The following is a 22,659-nucleotide window of genomic DNA, read 5'->3' as shown; positions in this document are numbered from 1 at the left end:
CGCGAGACTTCTGATATTACGCGAAATTGACGTGCATCAGGGATTTTATGAAGACACGCTTGCAGCGCAAGAAAATTTTATATTAGATCCGTCGACGGAGCCAGTGCGATAAACCTATTTAGCTGAATAAATCGAAGTAAACAATTTGGATCATAGTTTATCACTATCTTTAATGGAACAATTGCTAAGATGAACGTGTTAACGCTTTCATTTTGATTTGAAAAGAAAATATTGGAAAGTTACATAAAATTGATGGCAAAACTTGACATTTCGATGAGACCGATATTAAAAATTGAATTGAAAGAATTTTACAAACGGCTTGGATAAGCAGAAAATTTTCTTAGTGACAACTATATCGCGATTTCAATAAGTACCGGATGTTACGTGCGCCGTTTTGTTGAAACACGCACAGCGGCCGGAAACAGCGATCCTGGCAATGCGTCATCGGCAAAACGCAAGTAATTAAAGATCCGCGAGAAAGACGTGCGCATTACCCGCGGTCGCCGGTGTGCTCTTACGGCTAATGGGCGAAGATATTAATTATGATTCATTCGGATTCATAGTCATCAGATTAATGCATACCGGCGTGGGTTACTTGCGGCCGGCGGTGGGTTTGCGCGCTCGCGCCAAGTTCTCCAACTATCGCCACAAGTGTATCCTAATGTCCGACCAACCCGCGTCTCCGTCTGCCTCTCTCATTTCCATAGCGCGCATCTCGTTTCTCTTATTAATTTCGTCCTACGGCTTCTCTCCGCCACTCGTCCGCGTCTCCGTTTCCACCGTGCGGATTGCCCTCTCTCACGATCTTCTTTGTCTAACTCCTTTATCTCTGCGCTCGCTTCCCCCCTCCGGCCCATCTCCGATCCTCTGTGTCTTTCGACTTTCTTTCCTCTCTCGATTCGTAACCCGGTGTTGTGCGTAAATATTGTTCGCCAGTCCAAGGATACTTGGAGGGCTCTCCTCCGGCGCTCGAGGTTCTAAGCAAATATTCAAGTGCCACGGCAAATAGTGCGCTACCGGCCGCTCGCCGGCCTAGCAAATCCTTGTGCAAAGATATACACGGCGGAGTAGTCCGTCAATCACGGGCAAAGGTCATCCGGTAGTTTTCTGCTTCTACGATTATGAGACTGAGCCTGTGGTTCGACACCGCGATCGTTATCCAATAACGCGCGCCGGCGATAATGATTAATTCGCCGATATTGTTTGATTGGCTGTGTACGCTCCACATCATTATCTTACATTTCTGACGCAGATTCATTCTTTCGAATAAAGAACTTAAACATATCACGAATGTGCAATAAATATGTTATTACCTTACGATTATGCATCTTCTAGGAAATAGTATTCATCTTGCATATATTTCTCTCCTCGCTTGTAATTATGTATTAAAAAAAACGAACTTAGCATTTTATCGATTCTGCTCAAACGTCTCAAATTAATGGAACGATAAATATCAGACAATTTATTTCAATGACGGAAATTCAATACGACTGCGTTCTGCTAAGAAACTAAAACATCTTTCCTGATTTATTCATATCTAGCTATGCACACAGTGTAGTAGTAATTATTCCATTATATAATAGGCTTATTTTTCATTTTTTTTTTCGATAGATGTTCGCACGCGAAGCCGCATGAAAATTAAGCTAATAAAAAAAGGCCAGAAAATGAGATAATCAACATTCTTCTGTGAACATAAATATCTACCACTTTTTGCACAATGACTTTTTGTCACAAAGGTATTTTAATTGTTTCACGTTGTTGCTTCCTATTCTCTTCGTGTCTGTCAAAGCCTGCGGGTGCATATTGTAGTGGTAATTATTATCACGTCTTGACATATTCAAGTTCATTCTCATTATTTACATGGAATTTCTAAGACATTCCCCGTAATTGTTCGCTGCCCGCAGGATAGCAACCGCTTTCTTTATGCCTTTGTACGTAATTACTAATTACTTTGCATAATTAATTTTTTTACTGTACTACGTAAATTAAATGTATCTTTTATCGATCTCGCAAAAGTAGATCTATAATTTGCAACAAGAATTTAATAAACTAAACAAAATAGAGAGCAATTTTTATGTCATCCACTTATCATGTTACTTTTTATAATGCATTATTTTGAATAATTTATTCACCTCTGTCGCTTGTAAAATTAAAGAATAAACTATGCAATTTGAATTGAATATTAAGTGGTGTATTAATGAAGTTTCGAATTGCATACAGAATTGACAAGTTAATAAGTTCATAGAAAAATGTTAAATCTTTCCGAGTTTCAGTTTTACAGCAAACATCAACATTATGATTCTTTTTCAGAAAATATTTTTTAGTAAAATAATAATATTATTTTTTAGCAGAATAAAAGTAAAGATTTTTTTAAATGACTCGATAATGGAATTTCTCGTAGTCGTTTAAATGGAAAGATCGGCGCTAGTGATCCATAAAGGATCAAAGGATAATCCGCTTGAAAGTCGAACCACTTAATTACATCCTAAAAGCTTAGAATATCCTACTGTTGTCCAAGCTATGGTCACTTGAGGTTTTCAGTTTCCCAGACATCGAGATCGTTAGACTTTAAATGACAAGGTAAAAAGTACCTGTCGAAATAGTACCCCGTTTCCGCTACTATAGTTGCCTTCGAGAAAGAGTTTCCGTTAGGAATTTTTCTAAAGCATTCCTCGAAACTAGTTTATGAAATGTGACGAAAAAAAAATGATTAATTTTCTTTTGCTTTTTTTCAAACAGATAAACATTTTTTCTACTTCAGTGCACATTCAAACATCTCTTACAAATATTATATCCATAAAATGTAGGTACGTGATAAAAAAATAACTGCATAATGTATGAAAAATAATAAGAGAAAAAAGTAGGAAACATAAGAATGCGTAATCTCACAAGCATGCTCAACAGAGTTGGAATATGAATGAAGTTTTGTAGACCTTCGAATGCAAATTGTTATCCAGAGATTAGACACACGTGTACTGAACTATGAACCGCCTTCGATAGAGATAAACTGCATAAAAAAACTACGCGCCGAGCTGTGCGAGTCGACACGACGCACCCGAGACTCGCTTTTGCAGAAGCGCGCCGTCCTCCTCGCGAAGACGAAGAAAGAAAAAAAAAAAAAAAGATCCGACGATACGTCGGAAACGTGTGCCGCCCGACTGTAGTGGATCGCATTACGTGTGCGTCGTTTGTATCTCGGTGTATATGGTAACACGTAGCAATTACAGGTGACTGAGGTCAGTGTTAATACGACGGTCGCGTGAGAGAAGAGCTCCAAAAATGATATGGCTCGCGAGCGGCGACGGCGCGTTCTCTTGCGTAAGTCCTCCCCGCATAATACGCACGACATATCCGTCTCTGTAGGCAAAGGTCCCGGGCGTAAGAATATATTAATTTAGTGTACTCATTACGTATTGAGAGTCCCGCGGACGCGGCGCGCGGAGTATATAATACTCCACCGGCGGCGGTTGCGTTGTAATGACAGTTCTACACGCGCACATGCGGGACGCAAGGTCACATGACGTACGGTTAGAGATGCATGAAAGCGAGTTTCAGCGGGACGTCGGTCCGAGACCGCTCTTTTTGACATTTCTTCGAAAGAAATTACACGGAGAAAGAGGGAGAGAAAGAGGAAGGAGAGAGAGAGAGAGAGAATCATTATTTAAAAAGCGCGCATTATTTTGAGCCGCGATGTCAACCTTTCAACTATCGTAACATTGAATGTTTTCGCTCAAGATGATTGTCGTTTTAGGTAATAATTTTGTCACTGTAACATTAAAAAAAAAAAAGAAAAAGAAAAAAATAAGGGTCTTTATAAAATATGAGGTGCTTTATAGTCGCGACGAGTTCTACATTCAAATTTATGTATTCTGTTTTTCGACGTAATTTTTCATAGCTGCGACAAAGTTACTTCGCGTATACAAGTTAACTAGTTTTTATCATATCGGAAACACGTTCTAGAATTAATTGCAGCGAATACAGTCCACACAGTGAACACATAATGGCTAGTATTTTCAATTATTAACTCCGATATACTTCTTTATCCACGGAACCTTGTACACGAGACCTTGCGCTAATCTTTACCTCCTTCGCCACCGATTTCGCACGTGTGCGACTTCGGTAGTTATCGTATCTGTTATCGTATTGTAAATTTTTATCCAGTTATCACGACAAATATTGCGCAATTAGCGTAATCTACCTGGAGAAGACCTTCGTCTAATATCAGACTCCAACATTCTGTATTCCCTTGGCACGTGTGCTCGTTGGTCTGCGGATGCGGCTTGACGAAGGCTTGCTCCACGTCGTTCATGTGTACCCTCTTCAAATACGAATTAGGTACGAGATACCACACCAACCTTCGTCGAACGGCCAAAAAGTTCGGAAAGTACTTCTTGCAAACTCCTTCTGACAAAAATTCCACCTTCGTTCGCCAGCTTGATTGCCGAATTCTCTTAACTTTAATCACTGCTGCTATTTTTTTTTTATCACCGCCGCGTTTCGTATTATCTGCAGAATATTATTTCTGCATTCAGACGAATATCTCAGGCTACTGGCGATTCTGCGATACACGAAATATCATCTTGAAGCGCATGAAGCGGGGAGTTGTGTATTCAACGTGGGCGGTCTCGTGGAGTGATGTGAGAAGAGTTTCTCAAACCGTTTCGAACCTCGTACGAGTGAACGCGATGCGTTTTGTAGAAACAGTCATTGTACTAGGTGGCTTTATCACTTGCGCACTTGCGTCTCACGCAGTTTAATCTAAGACTCGATAGCGTATTACGCATCATAGGTTAGTGTTCGCGTAACTCCGAGATTCGCGAGACTGAATCGCAGACGTACGAAACTCAATGTAAATTACGAACTTCGCAGAGAAGCCACTATTTTTTTTTTTGTCAGACGTGCAAAACCAGGACGAATCGATCGCGGAAGTCTAACGTCCTCATTTTGCAACCAGTTTTTCATTGACAATATGAATGTCCTCTCGATGATATCCGGTCGGGGAGCTCGGCGATATCTTTCCTAAGGCGTGGTTCCAGCGCCTACTTCGAGAATCCACTTCTTCTTGATTGCAAGAACGATTCGTGCACCACACTATCGGCAGGATCGCACTCGGCTCGAAGAAACGCTTCCGGAACCGTTTATCGCGCGCCTATCGAATGAACGGATGTTCGCTCGCGAGACCACCTCTTCTCCGTGCAAAACGTGGAGTCGACTTTTCCGCGGGATTCGCGTTCACTACCAACCGCGTGTCGTCCGTGAATGTCGGCGCCGACGGCCAGGATCACAAACATCGCGATCGCGTCCACCACGGCTCATGGTAGTAGGGGTTCGCGCCACCTCTCTCATTGGCGGAAGCTTTTCAGACGTATTCCTCCACGTGCACGCGAAGTCCTGCACACGTACGCGTTGCGTCACGTCTCGCTGGACGTACTCGCCGTGGACTATCTGGGTAGGTCATTGTCACGATCGTCCTCTCCTACAACGATGTGATTTCTCGACGGGATGCATTGTGCGACATGCTCCGGCAACAGCATCGGAATTTAAGTCCGGGAAAATATCTACTTTCTTTCCAAGGGGTTTCAGGGTGCCTTCGAGTCCACGGTGTGGATCTTCGCCTCAAAGAGTTATATCCTATGTTTATTTTGTTAATCCGTTAATGCGATGGGACGGGACTTTAAGAGACCGAGCGCGTAACTTATTTGCTTCCGTGTGTCACATTGGAATTCAGTATATGTAAATATTATAATATAGATGAGAGAAAATCGGAGTACGCTGCTAATGTGTATAAAAACAATATGTTTTATACATAGTTATTATTTCTCTTTCATATAGTATATAAAACTAAATGTTCGTCGAATTTTATGTATCTTTGAAATTTATAGAAATGTACCAATACGTGGAATTCGCGATTGCGTTACATCTGAAATGGATGTTTTCGTACTACTTAGGAAGTATGGCGTTACATTTAACTATCGCGGCCATAACTGAATGATACCATTCGCATTACACTTGTGGTATTGTTAAGCTACTGTCAGATAAAATCTGATTTATAATTTATAAAATGCACATTGAACGAAACTAGTGGAAATGGCTCAAGAAACATCAAGTGCTTATGGCTTTCTAATAGGCGCGATATATATGTGAATCTAAAACTTGCTCAGCGAGTACTATAAAATTCTATAATGTTATAAAATGTCAACGAATGGCGCCTCAATCTTAAACACGCCGAGTAAAATCTCCCATACTTGAAATACTGAAAATGATAATAGATCTAAACGAATAAACCGCGGAAGAAAGGAGGGAAAAAGACAAGTAAAAAATAAAAAAAGTTAAAAAGGCAAACACAATATTATATCGCACAGAAAAATTATTTGATGTCAATTATTGATAATTCTGAAAAAAAGTTCTTTTTAAAGAATTTAATTAATATTGCTAACTAAAAACTTTCTGATAAATAAGACGGATAAAAAGTCCGTCGCATATTGCACACGTTAAACAAAAAGTATCAAAGATAATAAATTATAGTTCCAGAAAAAAATTATGCAGTGTGCTGCTCAAGGTGTAATAATATATAGCGACCCAACAAGTAGCGTGTAATTATAATCAGCGAGTTGGCCGTTCATGTACTGCAAAAATGCGTCACATGAATTCATGACAAAGTGTGTCGAACAAATATCAGCCCTTTAAAATAACGAGTAATTCTCGATTATCTGTAATTTCCGCGCTTAGATTGTTAGATAGTGAGATTATCTATAGTTTGTTTTAAACAGTTTTAAACAAACTATAGATAGATTTCTATCTAACCAACTATGTAAAAGTCGATACTCAAGTTCAGATAGTACAGTCGCGTAAAATCTTTGCAAAAGCATGCATAAAAGATATTTTGCTATTTTTGCACCCAGTTGCTAATTAAAGTATGGAAATTGAATGTAATAACGTGTAATTAATTGCATACTAACAATACGTAAGTATAATACCGTAGTAAATACGTAAACGAAAGATGTAATCAAAACGATAAGAAAGATGCAATTACAATAAGTAAAAATGCATTAAAATTTAAAAATATTTTTCTTGAAACAAAAGATTTTTGCTCATGTGGTCTTCTTTTAGAGCCACCGTTTTAATTGCATAATGATTCTGCGAAAATTGAAATTTACAAGAAATAAATTTTTTGTGCAGCAAAAAATGCAGATTATGATGGCGATCTGTTTTTAATACGTTCTTACGCCTCCATCGCCTCGTTACATTAAAGTGCGGTTATGACGTGCAATTGTCGGATCCCCGAAAGAGAAGTGCGGAGCCACAGGAATGGAGCCGCACCGGTGTTTTCGCGGTCGACGTTGTAAATAAAGAGTGTCCCGTTTATGGACCGTAAACGCCGCTCTAACTGTGCGGCTTTTGCACGCTGTTCTTATCTCCTTGACGTTTGTTTCCTACTTCGTATATCACCACTCCCCTCGTGGTATTATCGCGCCATTTTGAACCTCTCATTAATGGAATGTCGAAAAATCACAAATGCCGTGGTTGCTCTCGGCTATATCATCGTCCTTCAGCGTCTCTCAAAACTGCAATTCCGTACATCGCGAAGAATATTAAGATGACATGCAAGTCGATTTAACCAAACATATTATCACAAGTTGGACCATTTTTCTGGCAAATTGCGGCTGGAAAATGTATAATTGCGAATGATTCAAAATAAAAACTTTAGAAATATTATCTATAATACAAAATATTGAGAGATATATTGAGATCGAATGTTACTAGAAAGGTGATAATCTCATCCAGAAAGCGCATCGAAATAAAAAATTTCATTGACTTACTTAGGTGACATATATGTTCAGTAAGAAGCCTGCGTGGCTTGTATATAAATCATTACATTGTCGCAATCATGATGACATTGTGTAAGCAGTAATGAGAGGCACTGGAACACGTTCTAACCTACGGGTAATGAAATCAGGGTCGTACATACCTGGAAGGAGCGGTGGTGTGGATGATGGGGATAATGGGGATGCGATGCGTGAATCATGTCGCCGGTTTCAGGATCCTCGCACCTGGATGACTTTGTGACCTCGACGTTACTCGAGGCGTTGTTACTGATGGCCGCGTCACCCTCTGCACTTGCGGAGTCTTCGACGCTATCCTCTTTCTTCTTCTTCTTCTTCACTTCCGGCTTCGTTTCCTAATAATCAAGCTTTCTATAATAATCACAACGTCGTAGCTTGGCCAAGGACAAGACGTTGATCACACAAAGATATTCTGTCATGTTTAACATACATTAATGTTATCTTTTACTCATTAAAGATTTAAGTAATATCATATTTGCTAAAATTATATATTATATAACTAAAAGTAATTTTTAGAAAACCATTATTATTGCTAAACTCAAAGAATACAAAGTTTCTTAATTTTTAAAGAATAAAAACATTTTTTATTGATTTTGCGGACACCCGACTCAAGAACAACAACTTATTTTGTTTAATTGTAGAATTAATAATATAAAAGATATCTACAGAAAGAAAAAAAATGAGTACATAAATTTCATGACCTCACAAAGCTCGCATCGTAGTTTAAAGACAGACGTACTATTTACTTCTCTCAAAACATTGTATGATAATTGCTTCCAAATACAAAGTACAAAAATGTCTCACACAAACCTCTGGTTGAGCCTCATCGAGGCCAACGAGCTGAAGCGCCTCCTCAAGATTAAATTCGTCGGGCAAGCCAAGAGTATCGTTGGTAAGAAGGCCCTCTACGCCGGCGTTTTCCAAAAGACTACCTCCGAGTAACTCTGAAGTAAAGTCATGCTCGAATCCTAGAGTGTCGTTTAGCCCCAGAGAATCATCGGACAGGTCAGCCAAGGGGTGGTTGTCTAATGCCAACGATGCTTCGTTGAGAAGCGGATCGTCCTCTTCGACGATGCTACTTCCACTACCGTTTTGGCTACCGGAATTGAGAATGTATTCACCTGTACAGAAGTACATAAATGTTCGTTGAGGACGAATCAATATTTAACTTATATCTATCGTCAACGACCGCCAGCGTGATCGAGACAAAGGCACGTTTACAACGCTATATGATTCCTCGCGAAAAGAAGTACGCGTGTTTCGAAACGGCAGGTGATGAAACACAAACGAACGTAAACAAGTTCGCGTGTAAGTCGTAAGGGCAGAGATCACTCGAAGAATATTTAATTAGTCGCCTAATTGTATAGCACAACGTTCAGGAATATTTCTTATACGCCCTATTATGCAACTTTCCGACACGTCATCGACGATTGTTACTATAGGTTTCCTTATTCGTATAATTCCATAATTTTCAATCAGCAAGGTAACCACTATAGAATTAACACTTTCGCGTGCGTTGATGTATTTTTACGTTTCTCTTTTGCAACTGTTTTATAAGAATTAGCTAAATATGCACTATGCGTGCATTTGCATTGACTGATGATAAAAATCGCTCGGCATATTTGTAAATATTTGCGTTATTGAAAACTCAAGGAAACAACGATTATGAACATGTTTGCATTTTAATCACATTATGTCTGTATTATGTTTGCAATATGCGCTATTTAGAAAATAATGCTCACGCATTTAATTATAGCAATCTATTTATATCGCACTATTTACAGTGCTGCGGTATAGACAATGACAGCAATGTGCGACAACGATAGCAATGTGCTCGATCTTTAGAATACTATATATTCCACTCATTTAACACGTTCACTGCCAGATAGATTTTTGGTGATTTTCCGTTGACACCTCACGCATGCGCCTCACGTGTCACATACGTCCCACGTGTTGAGACACTTATTTATATATTATTATTATACATATTACACTGCGACCCACGGCATGATAACTGCAATATACATTTTAGCATCAACGCATGATTTTATTAAATAATGATAATGTTACATTTAGAAATAAAAATATACAATACGGAAAGTTCGGCATGGAGCGTGTACGACCCACGTGGCAGAAATTATTTTTTGCTTCACTTTTTAATTTAATAAAAACATGATTTATTTCGTCGGATACATTAAAATTGCCATAACGTTTATCGATGCGCTTAAAGATGCAATAAAATTATTATTGTAATCTGAAATATCTTTGCTTCTTTTGCATTCACCACGCTATAAACAAGGTAATTAGTGGTATCGTGATTAATCGTCTATCGATGCTTTATTATGCGCACGGGAAGTTATGAGAAAAAATAAATTCACAATATTTTACTGCATATCGAATAAACTTATGACTCGGCAGAAAACGGCCTATTCCGAAGCACGCTGCTTGAAAACTGGTAACTAGCGACGGACAGGTAAAATTTTTCGGGTAGAGAAAAATAGAGAGTGAGGGAGGGAAAGAAAGAGAGAAAGAGAGAGGGAGAGAGGAAAGCTGAACTAATTGAAGTACAAAGGAAGATGTTGTTGAAGATCCACCTGCAAGTTTCAGCAGTCCCCATATGTTCCCGCCTTTCGGCCAATCGCACGTTACTATAATACATCTCATCCCTTGCGTATACACAAGAGATGACATAGGCAAGGCTGTTCGAATTGTTCACGGTTTCCAGAATACGCAGCGGATAACCAACACATTGTAATTTTATATGCTTCAAACAGACAAATAACATTTTCATATCCGAGCAATGAGCTGCGTTGAAAAATTGTTTCTTTAGCTCTATGTTAGAGCGTGTCTAAATAAAAATACTACTGTTTTCTATAACTGTGAATTAATTTTACACGATAAAAAATTTGATAAATTAATAAAACAATTTCAGAGGCTTAATTTTAATTTGGGCATTGCTGATTATTATAATTATGTGTACTACTGTTTCATAAAACTGAAATATTCAAATGTGAGTGAGATTAATAATGTAATTTATATAATATTTAGTGAATAATAACTAAAAGAGCCAAAAGCTTATGCTATATAAATTTTGACAATAATCGTATAGTTTTTTAAGAAAGATTCGAAAAATGTAGGTAAAGTATTAAGCTAAACAGTGTTTTGCTAGCTTTCCTTTTCTATTGACGGCAATTATTATATTTAGCCGCAGAATATTTAATATTTTGCGCGTGACCGACATCAGGTATAAGAACTTCTAAAATTTCTACCTGAACCTTTGACACAAAACGTTGATATTATCAAGCAACTTGAGCGAGCTACTTCTACGTGTGAACATTTCCATCGAACACAAAAGCACACTCCTTTTTCTCCCCGCGGCCGGTCGATGTTATTAGAGATAATAATCTCATAAAATAATAATTCCTCTTCGGGGGCTGCCTGGAAGTCGGGCAGGTCGGCCCGACAAAACGACGGACAGGTTGGCCGTGGAAGAGGAGGATTTTCGTCCTGCGCGGCTACTATCGGTGAGTGCCGGTGCCTCGAAGTAAAGAGAGAGAGATCGCACCTTTCGGATGCCTATTACATTAACGAGTGGTGGCGGCCATTGTCTGGCCCAAATGCGAGGCCGACCGCGCGATAATGGCCGCCTATAATTTGAGGGAAGTCGGAACCAGCCCCTTCCCGTACGACGTAAAGCCTATGTAAAGCCCGCGGGAATTACGAGGTAAAATTACTTTCAGCCGCATACACACCGACGTGTGCGCCACGCGTAATTGGTACAGACATAATTTTTAACCGGCGCGGTATAATTTTTTGTGATTTTTATTATCGTGCCCCGTCTGCCTCTTTCTGTTATAACAGATATTTATAGAATGTAATTTACGTCGCGTCCTTATTTCTCCCCGATAGAAATTTACTATGTGTGCATGTGGGTATTAAAGACAGCAAAAATGTCTCGATATACACTTTCTCTCCGTTTTTTAATCAAGAGAAATAATTTCCAATAATAATTACGCAATGAAAATCTTGTGACAAATGTGAGCTGAAGTATGTTCGATAAAGTGGAAAAATTAGTAGACGGGAAAAGTCACTATATCTATATCTAATCTTCTTTTATACATGAGATTAGAAATTGAAGAGCTGCATTGAACAAAAGATCAAAAGATCAGGTATTTCTCGTTGGATTTCATTTTTAATTGGTATTTAGCTTCATCAACAATTAATCTTATATGTATCATATTATTCTGAGAAAGAACGATGATTCTGTTTATCAAATTGAAACCATTAATTAAAATTATTATAATTTTATCATACTAATTTTTATGTTTTTCAACATATAAATCCATATTAAGGTGCATATTGGAGTTTTAAAATTAATATAAATAAAGACAGATAAATGAGTGTTGCTTCAAAATTACTTTAGGCTGTAAAGAGTTTAAGATTTCTTTCTGATCGAATTAAAATTTGTTACAGTTACTAATAATTAAGGTTTCAAAGAGTAAATAAAGGTTTTCCTCGGTGCTCGAGATTCTGCCGTCGGAATGGGTTTTCCTTCGACCAAGCATGTCCGTCGCATGGAATTCGCTCTATCACGCTGCATCTAATGGCGCAGCCCTTCGGCTTTTTCAATTCCACGGCTTCTTTGAAGCCCGCGTTCGGCTTTTTCCACGGCCACGGGAACGTCGACAGATCATTTCTCATATTTCGCGCGCACGCTTAACGACCATTTTCTTCCGCCCCTCCCCTTCCCCCTTTTTCTTTTTCCTTCATCTCGACGGGTCCGCCGCGTTGGATAATAATTCTTGCATTACTCGACAAAATTTTCGGTGCCGACGATCCTTCTGTGCCGAGGATCGGGAACGCGCGCTTGTTCGCCCGTTTCCTATTCGTTCGCAGGGGCATCCGACGCGACGCCGGAACAGAATCCTCGAGACTAAATGCGCCGGTACGATTGTCCTATCCTAGGGGCTGACAAATATATATATATGTGTGTGTGTATGTATGTGTGTGTGTGTGTGTCATGGCAATTCAACAAAGAGTGACAATTTGGTGCCTGGTTCCCGATATTAACTCCGGAACGGAGCTTGACGTCTCATTTGGAGTCGAAGGAGCGCGCGAATCGTCGCGCGTCACCTGCCGTGAACGATAAATCGTAATTACGGTCATCAATCCTGCCGCTGATCGATGTCGAATTATCGGTCGTTTCGTCGAGTCTTGTTTCGTCGGACAAGTGTGCGAACCGTTCGGTCAATTGGATGGACGCGTCCTCAATGTGTCTTACGCTTATTATATCTTATGTTTCTTGAAAAGCTTTTTGTTCAGTCTTTTCAACCAAACATGAAAGTTTATTAGAAATTCAATATTTCGCATATCATTATTGAGTGTAAATGCAGACAAAAATAATTAATAATTTTGCATTCAATTTTCAAAAATTTATATGTAAAGATAACAAAAAATTATCAGTATTGCCCAATAATATTAATGTAAATTATGATATTTGTGATTTCATTAATTAATAAACACATGAATAGATACATAAATAGTACTCTACTTTTAAATACATTTAAAATTTCGTAAAATTTAAATATAAGGAACAAAAGAGTCAATGCTATTTGTCCGTGCAAACGTGTATTAAAAAGAGAATAAATGATGTATGTTTATTTGTTTTTAATACATGTTTGCACGAACAACTAGCATTAACTCTTTTGCTTCTCACATTTAAATTTTTGATATTTATTGTCGGAATCTTAATAATTTTAATTTTTATTCATTAAATACGTAAAATTTAAAATTAGAATTGACAAATAATAAATGGAAAATTATATATCATTCTTTGCATAATATTGCATTTATAAAATAGTGTATAGCAATAATGTATAAACAGATTACGGATAACAATTATAGTTGTCAGCCGTCGCACAGATTTACGCGAAATTTTTTACTAAAAACATAATGCATTCGTAATTGTTAATTACAATTCTTACAATTATGTTCAAGATTGCTCATATTAAAATTATTTATGAAACATAATTATTTATAATTACCTAAATATATATTTAATGCAAAAATATTAATTTTTAAATTATAACAAGAGCTGAAACTATGACGCAAATATTTACAAATAATATTCGAAGGCAAATTATGAGAAATGTAAGAAGAATTAATCAACGCGCGACAATATGCAAGATTCGACTTGGTAAACTCAGTTCACCATCGTGAGCATTGTCAATGGCACGTTGCATATCTGTTGTCAAATCGCGGCGATTAAGACAAATTGCTGTTAAACACGTGTTCGCGTTATGCAATCCTTCGAGTCGCGCTTCCACACGACGGTTGCGAATGCAACCGTCTGACGCTTTTCTTACGCATAGCTTTACCTTCTAGATCCTAATCCAAGACGTTGAAAAATCCGGGATGTAATCCCAAAACGTCGTTCACAACAGTAATCACAATCACAAAGGCAGTACTTCAGTCACTAAACTATCATCGTATCAACCGCGAACAATTATTAACGTATACTTATGTCCTCGCACTAGACACATCATTTCATTTGCGGATCCGCATCTCGAATAGTAGTGTCATTCTCCAGAATGCAGCTGGAGCGTCGATCTTGCATAACGAGTACTCCGATCGCGAACAGGATGTCTACTGCGCGAGCAACTTGTCCGTACTCGGAACCTCGGAAGGTGCGCGCTAATCCTCAACGCATCCTTCAGCGCCTTTAGAGACGTTACACTATCGCTGTGTGTAGTATCGCGCGAATGATCTTAGATCATCATCATCATCATCATCATCGTCGTCGGCCAAGGACTTCCGACGGCGGACTTTTGACGAGGAGAAATTGCGAAAACGCGACGCACGCGGACTGAACAGGGGATTCCCTTTTATCGAGTTGTGGCGCGGATCGCCTCTACGTTATACGATCCGATCTTGAGGAGAGTCATAATACCCCGGCACCACCGACAGACGAGTTCGAAGCGGGCGCAGCATGGAGTCGACTGATAGACTATCGCGTAGCCAGGCATTGCCTAACCACGGGCTGGTCGCGTATTGTGCCAAGCCACGGGCTCTCCGTTAAAAAACGGACCAATCACGACGGGGTTGGCTGTTACTCCAATATGGCTGCCAGACAATGTGCGGCTTGGAGGCGAGATGGGAAGGGAGGGAAGGTCTCTCTACCCGTAATGCCATTCTCCGGCTCCCCACTGCGACCCGGGAACGTATACCCGGGCTTGATCCGCTCGACGTTGCCGTGCCACGGGCTTAGTCAGGGGTGCATCTTGCCTTGGCATAGCCCCGAGTCATCCCCCGACTTAGCCGCCCTCCCTCTCACCCCCGAGGACCGCGTCAATTGCTCCAATAGCGTTTGTCGTAATATCGGTCGCGATAGAAATCGGTTTTACGAGAGATACCATTTTCTCTCTTTTTCTAATGGAAAAATACAGAGGGGTTGTAATAATTATGAATATTATATGAAAATCTAATTACATAAACTATAAAGGCTTATTTTATATTGACTTGAGTTGAAAAAACATTGACGGAAGAATTATGTTTCAAATAGCTATTTGATGTGGAACAATTCTTATAACTTTATCTTTCATTAACTAAACTTTAATTTAATATTAACTTAAAAGTTGATTATAAAAACAAAAAGTAATGCATATTTTAAATTACTATGTTCATCATGTTAATTATGCTCATCAAAGACTTCCCGTTTGACATTAATTACTAAACACTTCGAAAGATGATTTTAAATGCATATGCAGTTGAATGGTTTAAAATTTATTGAACGCATCTAAATATTAATGCATCTGAAGTATTATGACAAAAAGTGAATAGAAAAAAAACAAATAATGGATAAAAACCATAGAGGCAATGGAGAGATCCATTGCTGCTATGATTTCGTATTAGCATTGTTTTTATATGTTCGTATAAACATGCCTATTTAGTCCTCACAGTGACTAGCCGTTCTAAGAGCCAGTCACTAGGTTAAAACCGCCGGATGATAAAGCTTGTAAACCACCGCTGTTAAGATGCTATCTAAATCCTGTCAAATGCCTGCTCCATTGATACCCTTTATTCTTGTGTCGTCACTCTCATTCGAGCGCAGTTCGAGATCAGTCGGCATGTGTATTGGAATAATTTCATAATTGCCACCGATACGGTCAGTATCGATATATGTATGTGTATTGCGCTGCACGCTGCTTGACAATGGCTTCGATAGATGCGCGAATTTTATGATTATGATAATCTTTGACGATATCACAATTTATGTATGCGTGGATAGTTTTTCTTATAAATCGAATAAGAATTAGAAATCTTCAAAGAATTCATTCTTTTTACTAAATAACGTTTAAAATTTGCTACACACGTAATTTTCAGCATAGCCTTGTTCGTTATTAATTGTTGCTTCTTACAATTCAGATCCGAAAAACGCTGCGCCATTTTCTATGAGCAATTTCGCGAATCGATCCAGACTATCCAAAGAGAAGAGTGACGCTATTTCAATTTACCACGCCAACGTCACTTCGTCATAAATGTGTCGAAGAATATCGGCATCTAATGGCAAATGCATCGCCATAGCACTGATTTATTAACCAATAAGTGCAAATCACTGTATCTGCCAGTACGTCGCCGCGAATAAGCTATAGAACTGTCGACAAAACTGTAACGTAACAATACACAGTCGATCCTGTGGAACTGTCCTGAAGAGCGCAGCCTGAGACACTTTATGCAGTCGATAAATAATAGTAGCTGCATGAACTTGTGCTTTCCGATATTCCGTCAATATTCTGTACTCGTTCCGGAACGCCGGTTGACACCAGCTTGCACTCTTTGACTGTTTCTCTCTTCGTTTCTTTGTCAAAGACGTAATACGAGCTTGTTATTGAACAGCGGGCTGAAAAGCAACACGCCGTCGGAAAGTGGCCTGAACCCGTTTCCTTTAATACATCCGACTTGCCGATTACCTCGTAACACTTAATACAATGACACGAAAATAAATTTTTCATCATTCTTAGCGTCGGAAATTATAAAATTGCGCACAATCATTTTTTAAGCATCATTCTTTAGTGGTGATTAACACATGGGCTCTTGAGCGCGGAATAGTGGTATAAACCAGTAATAAGTCATACATTTTCAAACGAGTGCTTAATTATATTTCGGCCCCGTATACAAGTTTATTTTTTTTTGCATTTGCAACTTTCTGTCTGTCTATATCTGTGAAAGAAAGCGCTATAATAGAGCAGTTAAATTTTACAGTTTAAGTATTTTCACGGTTGCGTGGAGCTTTACAAGTTTCGGACATCGGCAGTCATTTTTGACTAACAATGAGGCGTGAATTGCAGCGCGCAATTGTAGAACGGACTCGGGCGTTGAAATTCACGGTAAGGTAACGTAATTAAGGGAATAATGGTGACTGAAAAACGTTGGTCATCGCTCAGACAACGGACGTGCCGCGTAATCGAATACGCTCACAAAAACGATGTCACACCTTTCTTTTCGAGCAAACAGTTTACAGATCCGTGAATACATCATGACACGGTTCGGTAATCGTGGAAGTAAACACGAAAATCTACGTCAAACAGCGTAATGGATATAGTTACAACTGATAGACTTATTTTTCTGAAGCAAAAACGCACGCACGCACATTTAACTTGCATCACTGTCCCTAGACAGTCTCTTTCGTCTAAAATTATAAAAGCAGCACAAGCATTGACAATATAATTACGAATAAGAGAATGAATCTTTCGCTGTTGCAATTTTCTAAGCGTTAGAAAGTCACTTAAACCCGATTTATAAATCGCGCGATTGCTAAACTAAAATAGCACGATAGGCAGAATCAAGACCGCTGAATATCAAGAACAAACTATGCTCATTTCGAACTATACGTAAAATTTGAATTTTTCCAGGACTCGAGAAAGGGCAAGGTAATCAGGACGGCACTTGTACGCAAGGCAGAATTCTGAAAACGAGGTCAGAAACCTTGCTAACACCTCATACGTACAAGTCATTCTCGATCTGACGGTGGCCGTCAATGAGCATTGTTGCCACCTCATAGTATGACGTTCTCTCTTCGTGTCTAGCTTGCACTTTTCGATAGCCACGCGTCCACCACGAGAGAGCCAGCCACGCGGTAGTCGAGTCATGCTTAGAAGGTGCATTTTTCTCATTTCGACTTCCGAAAACTTCGTCTCCCGTTACATATCTTCTTCCGGCCTGGCCCGTCATATTGGAGGCGTCGGTCATCTGGCCAGACACGAAGCGACGGTGCTTCCTTCAAGTGTGCCTTTTGTTGCTCAAACCGGACAAACTACGTCGGGCAAACCACAGTAGCTTGTAAGGAATATTTTATTATAAAGCGTCGCCTGTCCAATAAAACTCGCGATTTATTGGATACGTTGTAAAAGTGAGCGCGGCATAGTCGAGCGTCGGCCGGCGAGAAATGTTTTTCGCGAGACAGATGCTATCGCGATTTTATGTCCAGAGTAACGCTCCACGTAAGGAGATTTACCGTGTTCGGATTAATTTCATTTGAAAACTTCATCTCCCGTTACGTATCTTCTGCCGGCTTGGCCCGTCATATTGGAGGCGTCGGTCCAGCTGGCTGGACACTAACACTTCATATTTGCGGATGTAATTTTTTTTGTCCATTGATTAATAATATCCAGAAGAAATAATCCGGCAATATAAATTTATATGAAAATTCAACAAATCTCCGTTGATTTGTCGAAAATCTAAATTGCTGTATATAGAAATACTGCTACATTTCGATTTAAATTAATGCAGACAGCTTGTTTAAATCCGCATGTATTTGTAAATGCACGCTGCATTCGTGCTGCATGATTTGATCGCGCGGATTTGCTTTTCTTAGCCTAACTCGCGAGTGCGCTGATTTATAACATGTCTCGGTCTGACTTCCAAAGTTCCTTGTTGCAAGTTGTGGTGATGCACAAATTCTTCCACGGGACATAGTAACCCACATGACAAAACAGATTTTAAATCGGTCAATCTCTAACTATTATCACCCTCTTCATATGTGAAAGAACTTTCGTCTTTTCTAGATAAGTAGAGAAGTTTATTAAGATGTTAGTTATAATTTTCTTTTCGTGTGAGAAACTTTTCCAATTAATTTAACATTACAACGTATGGAATTATTTCAGTCGGTTTCAAAAATTCCGTATCTTCAAATATTATCTGCATATGTTTCCAATATTCCTTATATCTTTCTAATTTTATTTTTTGCTTTTTATATTCGCCATATTGATTGCGAAAGGAAATGATATCAGAGTGAAACGATTGCAAACTTTCTTCTTCACGGATATTTTTCTTGTCGGATTTCTCAAGAATAATGAATGCTAGTTTAATTGTAATAAAGCTCATAAATAAGATTGCGAATAAGCCTATACATGCATCTATGATGCGTGTACTATTATCGTTTCTATTGAATAGAGTTTATTCCGATGGCTGATTGATACAAAGTAACCATAGCCCTTATTGCTCGCGAGAAATTCTCAGGAAAGTCTATCGACAAAAAAATATCTTGATGCACTAATGACAGGTTGGAGGTAAAACGGAGAGGGTGTCTAGAAAGAGCTAATGGCACTTCAGGTGACAGGCTGACCTTAACCCACGCGGTCTGATACATATCTATCCTAAATCAACACTCAATTCTGCCATAGAAGAATCTCGCCTTACTGTCCTAGCAGTACCGTCTTTTGTTTATTTAATGTTTGGCTTTGCATTCTTTTCCATACTCGAGCTCGTGTTTTATCCGGCTTAGAGAAGAATACTTTACGTTTCAATGTGATTTATCCGACAATAGTGTAAAGATTTAAACCACGCAGAGATATTCAGTTATAAAAAGAAGATATAAAATTTCTTAACAAATTCGGATGTTTTCGATTTAGAAACCCATTCAAGTAAAAATAGAGACTTGGAAAATGTCGTTAATAATGAATGCCTGCGAAGCTGATGAAAAAAGTTTCTTCTCCAAAGGAATGGACGCATTGTGTTATTATCCGGTAGCAAAAGTCGAAAGTCGAATTCGGTGAAGTTTCGACGAGCAGTGAGGCAAGCCGGTCGCTTATAGAACTAGCATGATTTGCAAAAAACCTCACAAAATCGTAGAGGCGATCTCAACCAGGTAACGACTTCTACAGACTGTAGACAAGCTCTATTGTGTGGCGGCAAGAACTTCGAAAAGCCAAATGGAAGAGAGGAAAGAGGAGAAGGTGCCACGAACTTAATTTTTCATCGTTACTGGCGACTGTCGTCATCACCGACATTCTGTGCAGCCCGACTTTAATACGAGTTTTATGTTAATGTTTTAATCCGCCGATAGGATTGAAACGTTTGAGATATACGACGAAGGATGCGGCGAAGAAGCGGAGGAGCAGCCGCTCGTGCTCGTCGAGAGGAATCCGGCCCTTTTGTCGAGCACGTCGACGCGGCTTTAAACGGGCGCTCTATAGCGACGCTGTATTCCATTTTATTAATGTGAGATTAACGAAGGGATTAATTAAAGCGCTCGGACGAAGGATTGGTGCCGGCTCACCAATCTGTGCAGATATAATTACGCCGTACGTTACGATCGGTATTCGAACCGCTACTCGGTTTGCGAGAGTTCTACGAAACATAATACATTATTATAATTATATTTATCAACGTCAGCCTTCATTACAGATAATGCCTGTATGCTCTGTACTGGCGAGATATTCGCCAGATAATTTCGAGCATTATCATTTCGCGCTTGCATTGCATGACGAACGGTCGCGGTTTCACAAAGGTGGAATTCGGAGTTTAATTAGTTAGTTAGTTTCGCGCGGATCTGCGTATTTAACACGTGCGCGGAAGTATGGTACATATGGTGCAAGACGCGCTAAAAATCAAACATCTCTTTCCCTATTCACAATTATCGCTAATCATCTTTGAATGCGGGTGAAACTTTTTCCTATGAAAAACACTTTGTGTCATAAATAATTGTCTAATTTGACATATAGCTATTTAAATAAATTTCATAAAGATTAAATAGCGTTTCATGATGTTTATGACGTTATGACGCCATCGTGTATGTACTAATTATATTAGCTTTATTACAGATCCGGGTCGTTTACGCGCAATATACGAAGTCTACATGTTTCGCAAAACGTCCCAATTTCGGCGCGATTATATTTTTGCATCACGTGGCGCGCTAGCGCGATTATATTTTTGTATTGCGCGCTGCGCCGGCACGAAGCTAGACATAACGTCGCGGCTATTGTTGCCGCGTATTTTCATCCTGAAGCTTCCTGGAAGTGCCCTTCTGGATTCGTCCCGAATCCGTGGCGTGCAACGAGCCGCGATATGAGTAATGGTGCGTGCTCGTGTTACAGGGGTGGATGTGGCAAGTCATGGCCCCGAGTATCCCTGTAACCCCATACACGCCTCGCCAGCTGCCCCTCACAGGCACATCCCCCATGGGGGCCGCTGGCATAGCTGGACTAACATGGCGGAACACGCACAGCTCCAAATATTGATTCTCTCGGGATGTGGTGAGGACTCGATTCGCGTTCACCAAAATTGTCTCGTAAAAAACGAATTTCTGGGAACTGTAAAAAAAAAATCCAGCTTGAACTATAATTTTCTCCTTTCCCGTGCGCTTTGAATCTCTTTAAAAAAAGCCGAACTTTTTCGAGAACTGTGGCAGGAACTGCGAAGGATCAAAAGGATTTATATTAAAGGATAGTAATGAATTCTTTCAGAGAGACAATGTCCGAATTTATTATCGTTGAATCCTTTGATCTTTCGCAGTCGTTTTCCGTCACAGTTCTCGAAACGTCTAGATTTTTTACGAAGATTAAAAAGAGCGCAAAGAAGAAAATTATAATCCAAGCTGATTTTTTTGCAGTTATTCGAAAGGAGGGATGACGAGGAGTTTTCGAGAATCGCAGAGCACCCGATCCCGTGTGATCTGAAGTGGGGTTCCGCGTCTAATTCCAAATCCACTTCGGTAGGAATTGGTCACGGCTATTGCCACGCGTGGAGATAGTCGGATATTATTTTTTTCCCTTGAGGCAATCCTTGACGAATTGAAGCGGAAATTAACACAACGCGGTCTATCGATTACTATCTATCACTCCTTGCGCCGATTGCATTTTCTCGGTTCCATGTTTTTTTTTGCTACCATCTTTCTCTATTTATCAACGAAAAATATATATCGACGAAGAATGTATACCGTGTTATTAATTCATTGGCATACTGGTGTCGTGATTATAACCGTGATATAACTTGCGACTGTTATTGAAATTCAAAAATAGATCGAATCAACTCATCTGACGTTAAAATAGACTGTTATGTGATCATGAAGTTATCTAAGGTAACTTCTAACGTCTTTTATATTTTTTGCGAGGATAAGAGGATTATTAAGAATTGAAATTTTATGTAACGTGAAAACAGATCTTTCTTAGGCGAATTAAAAAAATGTTATGCTTAGCTATTCGGATGTTTCTGGTTACATAAGTGTTACACTACTCTAATAAATTACAAAAAATGTTATTGACATTTTCATGAAATAACACTTTATGTAAGAAATACGTTAATGAAAGCTCGAAGCACTATCTTTAATGAGGTCGCCTACAGAATGGTCAAAAAAACTCAATTTTATTCACGGAGAAAATTGGTTCGTTTCACCTCTGAACTTCATAAGTATAATGTAATGAGATTCGATAAGACTACACTTATGCATACGTCTTCTAATAACAGCTTCTACGTCTATCCATTAATTAACATTTCGATATTAGAGCTGGAATTAGACAAAAAAATAATAATCGACCGT

At 39.2% G+C, this 22,659-nt stretch overlaps 1 protein-coding gene across 5 annotated transcripts in view; it reads right to left on the bottom strand.

The window, feature by feature from the left end:
- Nucleotides 1-22,659, bottom strand: part of cnc (cap-n-collar) — a 99,546-nt gene that overhangs the window by 31,572 nt on the left and 45,315 nt on the right. For all 5 annotated transcript variants that reach the window (XM_067353289.1, XM_067353288.1, XM_067353290.1 and 2 more), the window contains 2 exons: nt 8,655-8,965; nt 7,970-8,179 (listed from right to left, as the gene is read on the bottom strand). In XM_067353289.1, coding sequence (XP_067209390.1) covers nt 7,970-8,179; nt 8,655-8,965 — 521 coding nt within the window. The remainder of the gene's footprint in view (nt 1-7,969; nt 8,180-8,654; nt 8,966-22,659) is intronic.

This window comes from Linepithema humile, chromosome 4, assembly GCF_040581485.1.
Source record: "Linepithema humile isolate Giens D197 chromosome 4, Lhum_UNIL_v1.0, whole genome shotgun sequence".
Lineage (NCBI taxonomy): Eukaryota > Metazoa > Arthropoda > Insecta > Hymenoptera > Formicidae > Linepithema > Linepithema humile.
The sequence above is the reverse complement of the archived record's forward strand: the minus strand, read 5'-3'. Positions and strand labels throughout refer to the sequence as shown.